Source organism: Neophocaena asiaeorientalis, unplaced genomic scaffold (assembly GCF_003031525.2).
Source record: "Neophocaena asiaeorientalis asiaeorientalis breed wild unplaced genomic scaffold, Neophocaena_asiaeorientalis_V1.1 scaffold112, whole genome shotgun sequence".
NCBI lineage: Eukaryota > Metazoa > Chordata > Mammalia > Artiodactyla > Phocoenidae > Neophocaena > Neophocaena asiaeorientalis.
In genome coordinates, this window is record NW_020175413.1 from 437,173 (window position 1) to 455,951 (window position 18,779).

Genomic DNA, 18,779 nt, shown 5'->3' on the forward strand with positions numbered 1-18,779 from the left:
TGTTGGCAGGGTTGGTTCTGTCTAGAGGCTCCGAAGCAGAAACCACTCCATGCCTCTCTCCTTCTGGCAGTTGCAGGAAATCCTTGGCATCCCTGGGCTTGTAGCTACGTCCCTGCCATCTCTGCTTCCATCTTCACGTCACCTCCTCTCTCTGTCTCTGTGTGTCCTTTCTGTCTCTTATAAGCACACTGCCATTGGATTTAGGGCCCATCCTAATCCAGTGAGAGCCCATCTTGGTCCTGAATTACATTTGCAAAGACCCCGTTTCAAATAAAGTTACATTCTGAGGTTCCGAGTGGACTTGAATTGTGGGGCGGGGTGGGGGAGGAACACTATTCAACCCAATACACGCTTATCACTATCTGGCAAATAATATATTTTGCCCTTTCAGGAATTAATTGGCAGTTACGATTAGAAGGTTCCCCAAGGACAGGAACTTTTGCCGCATCCACTACTGCATCCTCAGTGGCCACTCAGTGAACGTTGGCCGGAGGAGGGAGGGGTTCATGGCTGAATCCCAAGGTGAAGCAGGCAGCCAGGCAGCTGAGGGTCAGAGAAATTGCAGTTCCGAATAGATAAACAGGAGGTGGTTGGGAATTCAGGGTAAATTAATAGAGGCGTCTGCCTGATAATCAGAAGCCAGGGAGGACTCGCAGAGGCGTGAATTGGAGGTGGTGCCTCTTAGGATACTCCAGACAGCTCCCGCTACACCCTTGGAGTCACTCCAATGGGGTGGTCTCTTCTAGGCTTAGGAGGGCCATGTCCTGGGGTCAGATGGGCCTCTGCATCTGATACACAAATGAACACAGTCAGTGATGTAAAAAAACACGTTTCTTCCCTTATGGTTCTGAAGGCCAGAAGTCTGAAATCAGGTGTACTGGCCCGTAAATAAGGTGTCCGCAAGGCCATGCTGCTTCCAGAGGTTCTGGGCAAAATCCTTCTCCTTGCCTTTTCCAGCTTCAAGTGCCGCATCCCTTGCATTCCTTGGCTCCTGGCCCCTTCCTGTGTTCTCAGAAGCAGCAGCGTGTCATCTTACTTCAGTGGTCTGTTACCTTCTGATTCTCTGTGCAGTTTGTTTTGCCATGTAAGGTGACATGAACATGTTCCAAGGATTAAGACCTGGACACCTTTGGAGCATGATTCAGTCTCTACCCCAGTACCCTAACCAGAGACCTGCCACAAATAGCGGGACACGTAGAGAGATCCCAGATTCTTTCCTCCTGGTTTCCCAGTGCATGAAGTGGTGGGGATTGTGTCCTTTCACCTAACAGGGACGGCCCCTTCTCTCCTCTGTGAGTTTCTCTTCTGACAGCAGAGCAGTTTGTAAAGGAAGAGTCAAATCTGCAACAAGTTAAGCAAGCATGCTGGCCTTTTGCTCATCGCATTTGCAGTCTCTCTCTTTCATGTGTTTGATTTTTCATTCCTGTTTCATCACATCCTCATAGGTGATTCGTCTGAGTTGCTTCAATATTTCTTGAAAAGAGAGGATATCATTAATAATACAGATTTTAGATGAGAAAAAAGTCACTGACAATAGGGAAGAACTGCTGGCTTCGGGGTCCCAGTTTCTAGTTTCCCGGGAGCTAAACGTGTCTACAAGTAGTACGGTTGCCCCATCCAGAGACAGGTCGAGAAACGATGGTTGAGTGAATTAACGCTGCTGGTTTCTCAAAATGTAGAGCTTGGAGAGAGATACTGCTTTCTACAAACTATGGCAATTGTGTTTGCGTTCTAGGCAGTCATAATTCCAGTTCTACCATTTATATAAAAGCAAAGATGCGTTTTTTAAATGTGATTAACCATATAAAGGGCAGCTTTTTGTTTTGGCGGCAAACTGTTCAGGGATGAGAATTAAGACATTCGTGCTTCCATGTGTTTATCATTGGATAAGTTCTTATCTGTCAACAAGCATGAAAACATCTCCATTTAAAGAAAAAATAAAAATCTTTCCACCTAACTTATTCTTGTGACCACTGTCTCTGCATCCCCTTAACCCCATCATTTCAACAAGACCAAATCAAAAAATAAAACACCTCATCTCATTGGCTCTGGATGGAAAAGTTAAAGCCAATATGGTCTTTAAAACTTTTAGCTAGAGTTCAAAAGATTATAAACGGTTGAGATTTTCATACCCTTAAATAATGTCCCTACAGCCCCGCTACCAATGTAGTTTATTGACCTTGCAGTCAAAAGTGAACTCTCTCCCTCCGACCTAAAGCTTTGCTGAAAAATCACAGTTTGAATTTCTGAAGACTCTGATTGCCCTGGGGCTCTTTTCGACATGGAAGTCAACTTGATAAAAATGTTGTGACAGTACATCGGCTCTGTTTCATCGGCAGCCTAACACAGTAACAAATTTCAAACTGTTTGCTATTTAGCTCCGTGCTAAGCGCCTTGTAATTTTAACAACTCAGAGAGTCCTTATAAGAGTGACGGTTTAGTCACAATATTGTCGGTCTGTGTGACAAGTTTTAATGGAGAAAAGGTTACATTTGCATATTCTCCAGTTCCATGAACATTTCTCAAGTGAAGCCCAGTAACAAATGAGAGTTATGAGCTGGGCTTCTGTAGAAAATTGTAGATGGTTCTTATTTTTCATTCTTCTCTTCTTCATCTAGTTATATGCAATACCTGACATTTCTTGAGGGTCCACACTGTGTGCCAGACATTGCTCTAAGGGGTTCCTATATATTACTTCTACTCATCCCAACAACACTCTAAGGTAGAAATTATTATCTCAGTATAACGGATGGACTCCATGGACATTTACTCAGAGCAGACCTCGCATGCCAGCCAGGGGAGATTCATCAGCAAACAAGACACAGACAGGAGGAATGCTCACAGAGGAACAGCATCTGAGCCAACTCCGACTGTATCCAGAACACTTTGCCCTTCCTAGGACTCTGCCTCTGAAGGGAGATGGGGGAAAAATCATTTCAAAATGGCACGTTTTAATGCACAGTTTTTACTACAGGCTACAGTAGTATCTCTTCTTACACTTATATTCCTTCAAGTGAGTCTAATGTCCAAATGAATACACAACAGTAAAAGGTTATTTTTTTTAATTAAATGGGTATGATATAAATTTTTAAAATATACATATATATATATATATATATATACCCTTATAACAGTCTTAGAGTAACAATTAGTAGTATATATCTAGCTTTTAATAGCTTACCAAGCACTTTCACTTTCATATGGATTATTTTATGGTGGCTTTTAAAAAGAAGTCCCATGAAATAGATGGTATTATTCTCTGTATTTGATCCATGGAAACCAAGACCAGCAAGCACTGAGGGACTCTCCTGTATTTATAGTCTAGAAGGGAGAAAGCCAGATGCTCAGGTTCTGAACTCTTTCCTAATTATCCTGATGCCAAATCCTGTGCCAGCTCTGCTACAGTAATCACGGAGTAAAAGATTCATAACATGCTTACTCAACAAAAATGGTCAAATACAGTCCATGTTTAGACCAGGGTATCTCAATCCTGGCTCTAATGATATTTTGGGACAGACAGTTCTTTGTCGTGGGGGATTGTATCTGCATTGTAGCACGTTGAGCAGTATCCCTGGCCTCTGCTCCCCGGATGCCAGTAGCATCTTCCAGTTGTGACAACCAAAACTGTCTTCTGGCATCGTCAGATGTCCCCTAGGGACACGGCTTTAAACATGTTTATGTTTTAGAGACTGTCTAAAATAATTCACTGTTTTAGACATTATTTCTGTTTTAGACATTACTTCAAGCCAGTGATTACAGCAGGCATCATTGTTAGACGGTTAAATTTATCTATTTGAAAGCAGAAAGCTAGAGTTTTATTTCCGCCCCACCACTTAAGTTCATGAACATCTCTAAGTCTAAATTTTCTCCTGCGTGAAATGAAAGGAAACTACATAAGGCTAGTTAAGGATTAAAGTGTGAAAGCATGTGAACGGGGAACCTTGGCAACCGACTTTTGGTTTGTACTCGCAGTATTACTTAAGATTATTTTTTTATCTGTTCTATAAGCCTAAACATATCTAAATTTCCTTAGATTTCTTTGTCACAGTACTGACCGCAGACCAGGCCCAGACTTTTCGTATCTGAGTGAAAGGCTCTACGTGATCTCATGCTAACCTTGCTTTCCAGCTTCATCTCCACCACCCGCCCCGCAATTCCCAGGCAGTGCCCCCGTGCCCCCAATGGCCTCCTGTCCCACAGCCAGCCCGGCTGAATGCACACCTTTCCCAAATCTGTCAACCCCTCCTATGGCCCCATATCTTCCCTCGTGCTGTTCTTCTGCTGGTTTTGTCTCTTCCAGAACTTTTTTTTGTCTTGTGAGCACTGTTTGTTCTTAAGGATTAAGACCTCGTGTGAAGGATAACCAACAAGGACCTACGGTATGGCACAGGGAACTATACCCAATGTTTTGTAATAATTATATGGGAAAAGAACCTGAAAAAGAATACACACACACACACACACACACACACATATATATCTGAATCACTTTGCTGTACATGTGAAACAACACTGTAAATCAACTATACTTCAATTGAAAAAAAAAAAAAAAGACCTCATGTAAAGAATCCATGCCTTGTACTGAATTCTGGCCCAAATAAGATAGACATTTTATTTCCTCTAGCTCTTCCCTAGAAGCACATAGGTAGCACAAAATCCGAGCAGAATCTCATCTAGGTAACACAAAGCTTTTCTAGAAAAAGAGACTTGGATGACTCTTTGGAATTTTCCTCCTTTTGATTTTGGGCTGTGCGCGTGCGTGTGCATGTGTGTGCGCGTGTGCATGTATGTGCACGTGTGCGTGCATGTGTGCGTACACATGCACTCTCACGTGTGCGTCTGTGCGTGCATGCATCGACACAAGCAAGGCCGTGTGTTTGCGTGTGTGCAGAGCCCCTAAGACTGTTCCTCCAGAGCTCTTGTTCAAAGACGTTCTTGATCTATGCTGTATAAGCCTAATAGAGCAATTCCCATCTGGTTAATAAAATAGGCTGAAATGAATTCTTTACTAATCACTTTCCAATAGCACGGGCTTACCTGAATTCATCTTAGCCATCCAGTGTCTTTACATGATACTTCTAAATTTAATTTACAGGTGTTCTGTAGATTTTGATTTAACCTGAACAAAGGATATAATTTTAAGAGGCTGCTATTATAAGAACAAAGACTGTGCTTTCTGGATGTTGCACATTGAGGTAGTTTAGGATCATGCAACGGAAGGAAATGAAATTAAAAAGAAAAACAGGCTTCCTGTGTTTTCATCCATAATTTTTTTCTACTGTGATCACCTAGCCAAAAAAAAATCCGATAGTTTGTCCATTATCAGCAACCACTTAAGTATGTTTTGTGGCAAAGGTGCTCCTGTACTATATGCCCATTTGAAAATGGGTGTCTGCCTAAGATTTTAGGTAAATTTATTAGGTACTTACTGCGCATTAAATTGAATGCTTTATCTTTCCCATAAAAACTGAGCCAATTCGAAAGGAACCCTATTCCACATTGTCTTTAGTAGCTGTAAGGAGGCACCAACATGCTTCACGGTTTGCTTGACAACCTCTACCAGTCGTGATAAAGAAAAGATGAAGAGAACAGGTTAGAATCTATGAGGAAACTTTTAACCTTTGTCTGCTCCGTCTCTGTCCCATTTTTCATGACTCCTCTTCTGAGGTGACAACACTGACCTGGTGACAACATCAATAGGATGTATGCTTTTGAGTTGTTTTTCCAGGAGTCAAGTGATTGCTGCAAAGCTGTCTCTCTTCCAGCCTGGCCTTCGGAGAAATAGTACCCTTTTGTGGCTCGTGGGGTCACGGTTTTATCTGTGGTCTCAGAGGTTGCTTTTTTATGTCTCTGTTAAAAATTGACTCCCTGATGGAAGAATGGAGCCCATACATCCGGCCCTGTTAGCTCCATGCTCTGACTGGTTGAGCTGATCGATTTCACGAAAGAATATTCATTTGCATAATGGTACAGTTAACTTTGTGTTTTAGAATGGATTTAAGTATCCTGGGGCATATTTCTTAAAGTTAAATAAACAACCAGCTTCTTGGAGTAGCTCAGATGTAAACAGGAGGATACAGGAAAAGAATGCACCATACATAAGGTTTATTAACATTGTTTGAATAAACCTAACTCTTTAAATAAATAATTTCCTTTTATAAAGCCTTCTTCGTTTTTTTTACAAATGTATTTATTTATTTTTAATTTATTTTATTTTTGGCTGCGTTGGGTCTTCGTTGCTATGTGCGGGCTTTCTCTAGTTGCGGCGAGCGGGGGCTACTCTTCGTTGCAGTGCGTGGGCTTCTCACTGAGGTGGCTTCTCTTGTTGCGGAGCATGGGCTCTAGACCCGCTCGCTTCAGTAGTTGTGGTTCCCGGGCTCTAGAGTGCAGGCTCAGTAGTTGTGGCTCACAGCCTCAGTAGTTGTAACACATGGGCTCAGTAGCTGTGGCTCACGGGCTTAGTTGCTCCACGGCATGTGGGATCTTCCCGGACAAGGGCTCAAACCATGTCCCCTGCATTGGCAGGCAGATTCTTAACCACTGTGCCGCCAGGGAAGCCCTATAAAGGCTTCTTGTTACAATATTTTTATCCCTAGAAAATTATTGTGTTATGATAATAACTAATAATTATAAATATAACAAAGATGGCATTAACTGCTTTCGTGACATTTTAGATTGGACCCATCCAGTTATATTTTCTCTTGTCTGATAATTTAACTAAATGCTGTACCTGAACAAGACTGTTGAAATAACATATTAGAAAATAAATGTGATCTTATAAATTATCTACTGAAGCCTAAATGAAACATGTCTATATTAATAAAATCATGTGCCATTTTAAGTCATTTTTTTCAATCTTCATAAACATGTAACTTCAGGTGATACATTTAAGATTATATATGTATATGTACACATGTATATACTTACAAACCATTTACTCAAGGAAATCTTTTCAAATCCTTTTTTAAGTTGGTGCATGGGCAAGGAAACCAGAACAATCAGTTGTGAAATATTCCCGTGTAAACTCTCATAGGCGTTACATAAGTGAGTTACCCATAGGCTAACAGTATTGCAGGATTTCCCTCTCATGTTCTCCTGCCTTCCTTTTGTTCAGAGAATTTGGATGGAGAGACCCGGAACTGCCTGAAGTGATTCAGATGTTGCAACATCAGTTTCCTTCGGTCCAGTCTAATGCTGCAGCCTATTTACAGCACCTCTGCTTTGGAGACAATAAAATTAAAGCCGAGGTAAGCACTACTTGGAATCGCAAACGACTGGTGTCAGATTCATCACCTCTTAGGTGTTCAGAGTAATGTTGAAAGAGAAAGAGAAACACGAAACTTAAAGTTATGTTATCAAAACTTAGATCCACATTTATGACTGAAGCATAGCACTTTTCATCTAAGTATTTAGCATGCCTATGTATACATTCTTTTTTTTTATATTTGAATACTGAAGGAATAGAGGACCAAGGATATATGCTAGTATCACAGAGGCAAGATTATGAAATGCTATACTTTTGGTGTGATTTGCCTTTTTCTTCCCAATTCCATCTCTGGAGTCATCTCTGCTTCTAAATCCTAAAGAAATACAAAGCATCTTTGTTGTCTCGTCAAATTACAGCAAGATTACCACATCAGTACATGGTATCCTCTGTCCTTTCTGGAAAACTCATTGGTAAGGTGGGAACTTTAGGCAATAAACCAGCTTTGTGTTATAACCAAGCATTCTGAGCCATTTACAAAGATGCCAGTGGATATCATACACATACATGTGTTCTGTTAAAGAGACTACTATCTGTGTCCAGCATGTAAACAATTGTTAACATGCTCTAAGTTTTTGGAATACTTTAAAGTGCATAACTTGTGGTGTGTGATATTTCTGGAAAATCACAGTGGTCAGCACAGCTAACTCTGATTTTTTAGACAAGGGACAAAGCGTTTGCATATGAGCAGCTGAGTAATCAAATTTTTAGAAGAGATTTTATAAGCTACGAAGAGTCATCTCCATAGCATGTAAGCAATTTTGAGGATGAGTCTAAATTAGTTTAAGAGTGGAAAGAAGAGATTTGAAGATATAATTGCAATTTATTATAGATTTTGCTTGCTTGCATTGAGATGTATATAGCCTAGCAGCTTTTCTTTTTCTTTTTTTTTTTTCCTGTCTCTCTTTCCCTGGGACTATGGAGGGCTTGATCCATGCTTATTCTTACTAGAACAGTCATATTTCTTTATGGAAAGAATATAGGGCAGTGGTTCTCAACCAGGTGTGATTTTGCCTCCCGAGGGACACTTGACAACATCTGGAGGTATCTTTGGTCGTCAGAACTGAAGAAGGTTGTGGTGGAGCCTTCAGCATCTAGTGGGTAGCAGTCAGGGTTTTAACCCAACTCAGGTTCAGACGCTCACCGCTCAAAAGCTGGTACTTGAGAGACAAGCGTTGGTAGGAAAGGAAAGATTGCTTTATTCAGGAGGCCAGCAACCTGGGGAGAAGGTGGACCTGTGTCCAAGAAGCAACTACCAACTGCTGCTCAGGGGGCAAGAGCTTTGAAAGGGGGGTTTCAGGGGTGTACAGGTGGCGGACGTGGCTACGTGCAGAACAGCACAGGCAGCTCTGACGGTCATCTCGAAACTGGTCACGCCATGTTCTGATCAGGGTCATCTGGATTGTTTTAAGCACAGTTAGGCTTCAATTCCAGGGTCGGCTTATTCCCATGTCCTTGAGGCCAGTTCTTGGAGTTGTGCGAGATGGAGCAGCTTATGTCACGGCTTCAGTCTGGCCATCATGTAGTTAACTTCTTCCGCCAGGTGGGTGCTTCAGTATCTACAAATCAGCTCAAAGAATATGGCTCAGCGTATTACCTGTAGCCCTTGGGGAGGAACTAAAGGTCTTCGGCTTTGTTTAATGGCCGAACTATTATTACTTTGTCTTGCTTGACTGTTTCCCTCTCTTTCTGCATTTTCTCACTTCTCTGATTCAATTTATTCTTTGGCTAAAGTTTTTCTACAGACAAGAGACAGGTGGACAACACAGAGAGTCTGTCCTGGGAAGGCCCCATAGGGTCCTGCTCGGTTACGAAGGATGCTGCAGGACATTCTGTAATACACGGGGCAGCCTCCCTAACGAGGAATTGTCCAGACCCAAATATCAGTAGCGCCAAGGCTGAGATCAAAGAAATGATTGTTCATCTAAGATAACCTTCAGGTGTCAAAAAATACTCTTAAAATGATCTAAGAATAAAGTTATGTGGCTCCTGTCCCAAATAGTAATTATTGTAATTATTCTCTGCCTTTAGTAAAAAAACAAAGTAGCCATTCCAAATGAAGGATAGATTTCTGATTAAGGGGTAACGTACCATCATATTTGGAAGATGATGCCTTTGGGGGTTTCTCTAAAGACCATGAAAGTGTTTCATCCCATGACTGGCATAAAGTTGATTCAGGAGTGGTGTGGCTACCCCTCAACAGCAGGACTCCTCCCCCAGATTTGGTTCTGATGTCAAGACAGGACACAGCACACACCCCACGAGGGTGTGAAAAGGTGTGTTACTCACATAATGAGGCTTATGAGGGTGAGCAGGGCAGCTCCCATAAGGGGCTGAACTTGGCTGGAGAGCACAGGGAAGAAGAATGGCTCAGGGATTTGGCAGTGGTTATGGGCTGTACCAGGGTGGGGTTCGTACGTGCAGACAGGGACTTGCATGGTTTGAACCTCCTACTGGTGCCAAAGGAAGAGGCATGAGAGCTTTGTTATCAGCTTGCTCAGCTGTGGGCAGAAGAGAAAGATCTGTCAGGGGCCAAACATGAAACAACACAGTCAGATGCCGTGACTGGGCAAGTTCAAAGTCGCTGCCTCTGTCTATGTGATCCATGACTGGCCTTGAAGCCTCTCCATAGCAATGGCACCCAACAGCTAACTGACTACGGACTTGTGTATGGCCACATCAGAAGCATCCCCATGCCCTGTGGGAGACAAAACGTGGTCTGAGGGAAGGGGTGACCAGCACACACATCAGTGTCAGAGAGATACATCTTCCCACACTGCTTCCCTACTCACCAGCTGTGTCTCCTTGAACAAACTGATTGTTGACTCTTATCTTTAAAATAGAGATGTTGATACCTCCCCTGTAGAGTCTCTGTAGGGACTAAATGACTTAATGGATGCAAACTGCTAAGTGGTGACGTACTCAGTTATTCATATTCTTTTTTGGCCAGGAACACAGTTAAGACACTTAAGTTACTATTTTATCTTATGTGTGTATGTATATGTCTTGGTGTATGTGTGATCACTTTTTAATTTTGCTGTGGGTGCCCCCCAATGTTGCCTGTATCACCTTTCCCGACAGCTGGTCCTTAAAGCTGTGGTTCATGTGGAATTCATTCCTCTCCTCCACCTTCTAAAGGCTCCGGACGCAGACAGGACCTCACGATAATGTCCCCCGGGTACCTGGGAGGCTGTGATGACAAGGAAGGGCAAGGTATGTAGGGCACAGCCTGATGTCATGTTGACAAAATGAGATCAAAGTTAGTAAAAGTGAGCCAAAGGAACCGGGCAAATGTAGGAGGCCTACATAAAATGCAGAGTGAGCCATCTGGAGTTTCTCTTCGTCTCTCCTTCAGTCACACTGGGAGCCCACGTGTGTGCTTGTGTATACACACACACACACACACACACACACACACAGATACATAGATGTGTAGGGACTTTGCACAGACCTATTTTGTTCTCTCATTCTAACTCAAGCCCAAACCATCATTAATGGTTCTCCCTTTGTGATGGATGGCTGCCTATCATCTCTTCATATACGGGCATTGATTTTTGTAACTACCTATTGTCCAAATACTTTCCAAATTTGCTCAGTCTTCTAGTCTTTCTATTGCGTTTTATTGAATTGATTTAGCCCTTCCATCTACATTTCATTATTGGTATTGACTTTGTCCACACAATGGATAGCCTGCTGAGCAAAAGGCAGAATTAAATCTCCTGTACGTGGAGGGTCATAAATCATGGCTTTCTCATTCCTTATTACAGTACAGTTTTCATAGAATGAAGCCAAGAAATTAAGTTTTGTTCAAAATGATGCTGGATCTCATAGGTACAAAGTTGAGAATTCACTTCCATAAATCAGCAGACAGAAACCATGTCCCTAACTTCTCCTACTGGTCTAGTGAACTTGGATTTTAGGCATTCTCCTGGTTCCCTCCCAGCAGAGAGGCGGAAATGAGGGGCGAAGGATGGGTGTGGTTAGTTCAGCAACCACCAGTGACTATGGGAGAATCTGCAATCCACTGGGTGCCCTGACCCGGGCCACAACATTCAGTTAGGAAATACTTTGAAGACCAGCAAGTGTCCAAAAATTGGGATAGGAGGGTGTCGTGCAAACAAGAGTTTAAAGTCAGACTGAGATAAGATCAGAAGAAAAGCAGTTGAGGAAAAACAAAAGAGGCGGGGGGAAGGAGACAGTGGAAGCAGAAGATCCAGGCATTGTAGCAAACACCCCACAGCTCATCTGGTGCAACTCATTTCCGTGGGCTGACGAGTAGCTAAGATGTAGGCGGGTCCGCCAGCTTTAAAGAGCAGAGGTGTGATTGGCGTGGATGGCTGTCAGTAATATTTGAGCTATGTCTGCCATGCACGCTGCCTCCTAAATTGTCGGGAATGTCATAATAAAATGAGCTTTAGATAATCTAGGTAGTTTTTAGACATGAAAACCTGATCATGTGTATGTACTATAGGCATCTTTTAGGAGGTGCCTAAATGTTGATAATTTTTTAATGGTTTTTCAAAAATCCTTTTTTCATTCTTTCCGGGAACCTTCATCAGTTAAGAACATTAAGGACATCCCATTGATTTAGGGATAATACTAAGTGCCTCTCATGAGTTATAATGATTTGGATTTATTTACACTCCTCCCTCCTGTGTTTTCCCCCATTTCTTCTCATGCATAAATAGAGTAGGCAGGTGGGCACCCCCAGTTCACAACGGGCAGGCATACACAGACAGGGGTATATGTATCCATGGGTGTGCTACATGGTGGCATTCAAAGCAGTATGTTGTCTAGAGATAAAAAGGTATTTGCACATCTTTTATGTGACAAGAAGGGATTAATTTTAAATGTTTGAATACTTTATTTCATTATAAATTAATAAATTAAATTTAATAAAAGTTTAATACAATTAAATCTAAAAATTTTTATAATTTTAAAATGTATTTTTTAAACATAAGACCATTCACTTAAATAATGTGCCTTTGTAAAAACTCAGACTTTATTGTATGATGTTACACGTGAGAAGGACTTATATCCATGTCTCTGTAATGGATGAATGGCTGGTGGCCACCACTGATTTAATTTAGATTTTGGCCTGATGGCCTCTTTGTATGTGAAAAATTGTCTTCAGCCATCAAATGTGTAACCCAAGTATTTGAAGATCTTAGACAGTAAACGTATGCAATCTGAAGACAAGAACATTTTCTCTAAGAAACCAACACTGATTTTATTTTGCTAACTCCCAACGATACTCTCCCCAATTATCATCATCCTAACTCCAATAAAACATTTCTTGTTTTTTTTTTTTTTTTTTTTTTTTTTTAAAATCCCAGATGGGGGCACGAACCCGCGTCCCCTGCATCGGCAGGCGGACTCTCAACCACTGCGCCACCAGGGAAGCCCACATTTCTTGTTTTTAAAGAAATGGAATTTCCAGTTCTAGTGGAAAGAAGAGTTTATCGACAGCCTGTTCTGGGTTAGTAGGAGAATCAAATATTAATAACACAGATCCTACCTTTAAGGGATCCACAACCCCCTGGAGGAACAACATGTAAACAGGGCAATATAACACCTTGTGCAAGTAAGCTCCATGGAAAAGCAAATCCCCATATCCTGTGAGTCTGTTTGCAAAATGCTTAAAACCTAGCCTTGTGGAGTCTTGAAACCTAGCCTTGTGGAGTCTTTTAAGAACTAGCCTTGTGGAGTCTTGAAACCTAGCCTTGTGGAGTCTTTTAAGAACTAGCCTTGTGGAGTCTTGAAACCTAGCCTTGTGGAGTCTTTTAAGAACTAGCCTTGTGGAGTCTTGAAACCTAGCCTTGTGGAGTCTTTTAAAACCTAGCCTTGTGGAGTCAGAGAAAAATTCCTACTTCCTACAGTGATGAGCACACTGGATTTTAAATTAGAAGTTGCCAGAAAATATAGCCAAAGTCACACTCACTTAGACTTGATGGAATAGGGGTTAGACTAAGGTTATCAGTCCTCTGGAGAGCGCGTGCGCGCGCGCGCGCCTGTGTGTGTGTGTGTGTGTGTGTGTGTGTGTGTGTGTGTGTGTATGAGATCATGTCCATATAGTTTCAATATGTTTGTGTCATTTACACTCATTTTTTCCCAGTAGCATTATTTTCTTTAGTGCTGTTAACTAGAACATAGAAATTGACTTCTCTGTATAAAAATATGCATACTGTCCCCCTTTCCCATCATTTTTATTCTACTCAGACTGATTTAGAGCATTTCATATGTTAAAAGAAAAAATTCAGACTTGTTCCTATCTACTACACTTAAAGTGCTTCGTAGTTTCTATTTTATTCCCGGTTCTTTCTACCTCACGGAATTCAAGAGAAGGTGCTATCCATCTTTTCAGTTGATTAGTTTTGAATCATTTCTTCTCTTTCCTTCATCATAAATTGTTCCACAGTTTTTGAGAAAGAGCCTCTATGAGTTACTAGATGTCAGGAGACAGCGCACCACTGAGCTGACAGCACGGGCCCTGGAGCCGGGCTGCCTGCCTTTGAACCCTGGCTGCTCTCCTACTTTCTAGCTCTGTGATCTCGGGCAAGTTTCTTTACCTCTCTGAGCTTTCGTACCCCAGACCGCAAAATGAATCCTCATCGTTGCAGAGAAAATGCACATAGACTGCCAGTCAGAGTAAGTGGGTTAAGACATGTGGGTTATTGTTAGTATATGTGGAAAATATAAATTAAGGAAATCTCTTCCTGACAGTCTCATAGTGTTATAGACAGAATGTCTATATGTATCTGCTTTACTTGTATTGTTCATGATTCACATTTTGAAATCCGTTATGGGCTCGAGTACACATTGAAAGCATGCGTTGTGTGTGACCCTGTGCTGAGCCACTGTTGAAACAAATAGATTCAGCCACTGCCGCTGGGAAGTTAGAATCAAAGGACCATTTGCACATGCCAGCATAAAAGAACAAGCAAACAGGTCCCAATGACTAATACACTGATATTATGTGAAGGTGGAATTCATGAGTATATTCATTCAACAGCCAGACAATCCCAGGCTCTGTTCTTGGCCCTGGCCGTACGGCAGTGAATGAACTAGACTCAGATGAATGGGGGGAGGCAACAGTAAACAAATAAACATGTAGGTGTATCACGTGTCAGATGGTGGTGCCGACCATGAAGAAAACGTAGCAGGGAAATGAAGGCGGAGGGTGATGGAGGGCGGCAGGAATCGACTTCTGTTTCATGTAAGATGCTCAGGAAAGTCATCTCTGAGGAACAGCGTTTGAGCAGAGCCCGGAAGCAGTGAGAGGGAAGCGCAGAGTTAGTCTCTGAGGAGAAGTGTCCCGGCACAAAGCAGCCGGAGGCAGGCTGGACTGCGTGTACTCCAGGAGTGTGTTGGTCCCCTAGGGCTGCTGGAACACAGTACCACGCTTTGGGGAGGGCCTAAAACAACAGAAACTGATTCTCCACAGTTCTGGAGCCGGAAGTCCAAGATCAAGGTATGAGCAGGGCCAGGCTCCCTCGGAGGTTCTGGTAGAATGAATGCTTCCTCGCCTCTTCCTGGCTTCTGGTGTGGCCCTCAGTCCTGGCTGTTCCTCGGCTTATCTGTGCATCACAATTACTGCCTCTGACATCCCATGGCCTTCTCCTCTGTGTGTCTCTGTCTGCGCCTCTTCTCCTCTGATAAGGACACCAGTCATATTGGATTAGGGCCCACTCTAATGACCTGATGTTAATTTGATTACATCTGCAAAGACCCTGTTTTTAAATAAGCTCACTTTCAGAGGTCCCTGGGGTTAGGATTTCAGTGTATCTTTGAGAGGGCACAATTCAACCCATAACCCTGACTAACAAGGAGTGTGGCTGGAAGCTGGTAAGCGAGGGGAAGAGGGGTGAAGATGAGAGTAGAGCGCTGAGTGTCCAGGGCTGGGTCACGTAGGCTTGGCAGGTTACCTTCAGAGAAGAGAAATCTGGGGCCCACTTTTTGGCAGGCTATTTTGGGAAGTAGCACATTTCAAGAAAGGATGCTTAGGGAGATTTTGGAACCTATGAGATGGTTCAGAGGAGAGGGTAGCTGGTGATACGAAAAAACATGAGGAGAGGCATGCATAGAGACAGTAAATGGTTAAATGAAGTGGGCAGGATTGTCCCAGAAAATGTAGAAAGGTAGACTTCTGAGTCAGAAGAAGCCAGAAAAGGAAGGGAGGTAACCGCGGGTAGACTCCTGTGGCTATCTCAAAGAGATTGAGAAAGTGGGAGAAGAACAAAGTGGCCACTGCATCTGAGGGAAGTGTGGGTAGTTTCGGAGGGGACAGGGGAGCATTTGGAAAACTCTGACATAAAGGAGGAAGACTTAGAAATGAGAGCCTCTCCATCTGTAGGCGGGGTGGCAGGGCAGCTGACTGACAGCCTTCCAGAAAACACTGTGGAGAGGTGGCCAGCAGCCAAGCGGCAGATGAGGGAATGTGAGGAGGTGGAAACGGCTGGTGATAAGTGACCGTTAGATCTGCATAGAGAAAAAGGAGAAAGGCAGTGACTTTAACAAGCTACACTCTAAGACCTTGCTGTATTGGGGGGTCAGGTGGTAGCAAATTATGCTCAGAGACTGAAATTGTCTTTGCCTGTAGTTTATTTAACACAGGTGCACAGCGGGATTTGTAATAATTTCACAAGCTAATAGCAGAGAGGATAATGTCTCTTAATGAACCAATAGAGAAATAGCCTCCTCCAAACAAATGATGGGTTAATTATGCTTTTGTTGCAGGCAAGGGGAGATACAGAAAGAAAGTCAGAATTAAGTTGAGCTGCACCTTTTATGCAAGTTTGCTTTCTCAGGAGAGCTGGCTTCACCAAGCCGGATCTGACTTCTAGCTGCCAGGGCAAAACCCAGGTCCCTTGTTGCTAAGGCTGGTTGCTGGGGAACAAAGGCACCTGAGTCGGCGGGCCGGCCAGGGTTATCACTCCGGGGACGGCTGCAGAGCTTGGGCCACTGCCTACAAGGAGTGCCTTGCCGAGGCAAGAACAGTGTCCCTTCTCTTCCTGGAGCTGCCGCTTATCTCAGCACCACTGCTGGCCCACGGCAGCCCGGCCTTGAACAAGAGTCTCGAGATCTTCGGAGAGCTAGAGCTGCCAAGGGTAGGTTTTCCCAGACTGGAACTCTCACCATATTCCTCACCAGCTCCCAGAGTTTATAGTCTAAATGTCCACTTGCTTCTCCACATGTTCTTACTGAGAAGCCCCCAGCGGGCCCCTCAGCAGCTGGGCTACTAAGTGCTTATCAGTGACGACAGATGAGAGGTTAACATCCTGACATGAAAATGACGAAAGTCATAAACACATGAGTTTGAGATCATGTCACACCGTACGTAACAGACCTGTTTCCAAAATATGTGATCTCATCATTTTTCAGTTCCATCAGGGAGCAGGAGGGAGGGTACACAGCGTGACAAAGGCCAGGAGTGATGGTCACTCCCAAAGGAGATGGCTTCTGGGTGTTGGGGAAGTGTTGGCTCGATGGAGAAGCTAAGGCTTCTCAGGGACCACAACCTTTATGAACGCGGGAGCCCTGTGATATGTGATCCATGCCGAGCTACATCGCAGCCGGGAGCTAAAACAGAATGGGTGAAAGAAACAGCCAGAGACCTCTCTGGTTTGATGGCCTTTTCTGTTGAGAAGTTTAACAGGAGAAGTGGGAGAAAGAAGGAAGCCATGTTGGGGAAAGAGTGGTCATACGGATAAAAACAGGCCGTAGTTTGTAGGTGGCAGCAAAAAAGGAAGACTGGCATCTTCTTCCCAGACTGGCTGTCAGCTCAGCTTCAGAGCTGGTGACTTGCCTTGTGCCACCAGGGCACAGGGGAGAGACAGCATAGAGGTATGGTCAGACGTAGTGGGCAAGGACAGTGTTCCCTCAAGTTGAAGGTCCCTTCAAGGAAGATGGACCCCTGCAGGAGAGAGGAGTCCAGGGGTGTCGAGGATGTGGGTGTGTTCCTGCAGGAGTCTGGAAGCTCAGGGTGAAGCAAGATAGGGTCAGAAGATGCAGAGTGAGGCCGTCCACTTGGGGCATCAGAGAGTTACAGCCACCTGGTCGCACGGCTTCTACAGCCGTGGACCACTTAGGCAGAGGAGACCGGCGTCAGAGCCTCCTCCGGCTGCTTCAGTGCAGGAAACATCTCTCCTCCCTCCCCACAGCAGTACAAGAGAAAGAAAGACGAAGAAGGGGAGGGGAGAGGAGAACCAGAGGCTGGAGGTCATGGTCCAGCCTGCTTCCTGAGGCTGGGATGTTGGAGGATGGGTAGGAGACTAGGACTGAAGCCAAAATGGTCAAGCAACATTCTTTGTAACTGGAATGAGACCATTTTAATAACCTAAAGTGAATGAAAGTTAAGCAATCAGACTGATATGGTGATGAAATAGAGCCAGCCTGCTGCGAGAGTCCTGATTAAAACCACCAAGTACAGAAGGTTCTCTTGGCAAGACAGGGATGAGTCAGAGAGCAATTTATGGGGTCAGGACTCAGGAACAATGATGTAGCAGGTATTTTTCTAATCTTTGAAGTTTCCTTGCTGGGACTGCTAAAATTCGCTTGGGTTATTTTCACTTCATTTCGTCTTTGGGCCGCCCTCTCCTTCTATTTTAATGAATTATCTTTTTATCTGCCCACCCCGTGAATCAGTTTGTATTCTTTCCGATAATTAACAAAAGAAACAGATGACCTATCTAAATGTCAACCTATTGCATTTCTGTCACAGGTAGAGGACCCTGGGTCTAACCTAGCAATTTCTCACCAGGCTTTTTTTTTCCCGCCACACTTCCGTATGAGAGCTCCTATATCATATTTTAGAAAAGAAGACCTCTACCTGAAGAACGAATCCCTCATTCAGGGGCATAGTCCAACTGTATATCTACCCTAAACTTCTTCAGCCCGCGTTAAAGTCACTTTTCTTCCTTTGGCCTTTAGGAGAGACGGCAGAAAACACCTGGCCTCTGTCATCCTGCTAACACTTTGCTTCTTACTGCTGCTGATTTATCACCATTAGACCTTGTTTCTAGGTGAGAAATCTCTAAATCATCAAACCAAGGAAGAAGCATCTTGTTTATCTGTCAACCTTTTGATTTTTTCCCTTCTGAACAGTCTCTGCGTTTTCCAGGCACAGAGAACTAGAGAGAACATTTTGTCAGAATACTGGTAGAAACAGCACAGAAGCTTCTACATCAGATTAGGCTCATACATAGATTATGGTGTACACTTCTCTTTTTTATGATGTCATTGTGGCTCTGTGCTTGCCTATATTTCTGCTATCAGTCTCATTAATCCACTCTAAGTAAATGATTTTGCTGTCACCTCTTTTGAGCCTTTGATCACTTCTCCAGCTTCACCAAGGTTACTGTTCCAGTTCATTCTAAATCCATCAGACCTCATCAACCTGATGGCACTTGTATATTCATTAATGACCCTGCTCTCTGCGTGCTTGTGTGCGCCATCTTGGAAATGGTTAACACCACTGGAGCCAGATACCATGCAGGACAAGAGCCTCTCTGACTTA

The 18,779-nt window shown here is 43.4% G+C and overlaps 1 protein-coding gene across 1 annotated transcript in view; it reads left to right on the forward strand.

Moving 5' to 3' along the window:
* Nucleotides 1-18,779, forward strand: part of CTNND2 (catenin delta 2) — a 427,936-nt gene that overhangs the window by 170,302 nt on the left and 238,855 nt on the right. Inside the window, exon 7 of the mRNA XM_024767199.1 lies at nt 7,115-7,247. Coding sequence (XP_024622967.1) covers nt 7,115-7,247 — 133 coding nt within the window. The remainder of the gene's footprint in view (nt 1-7,114; nt 7,248-18,779) is intronic.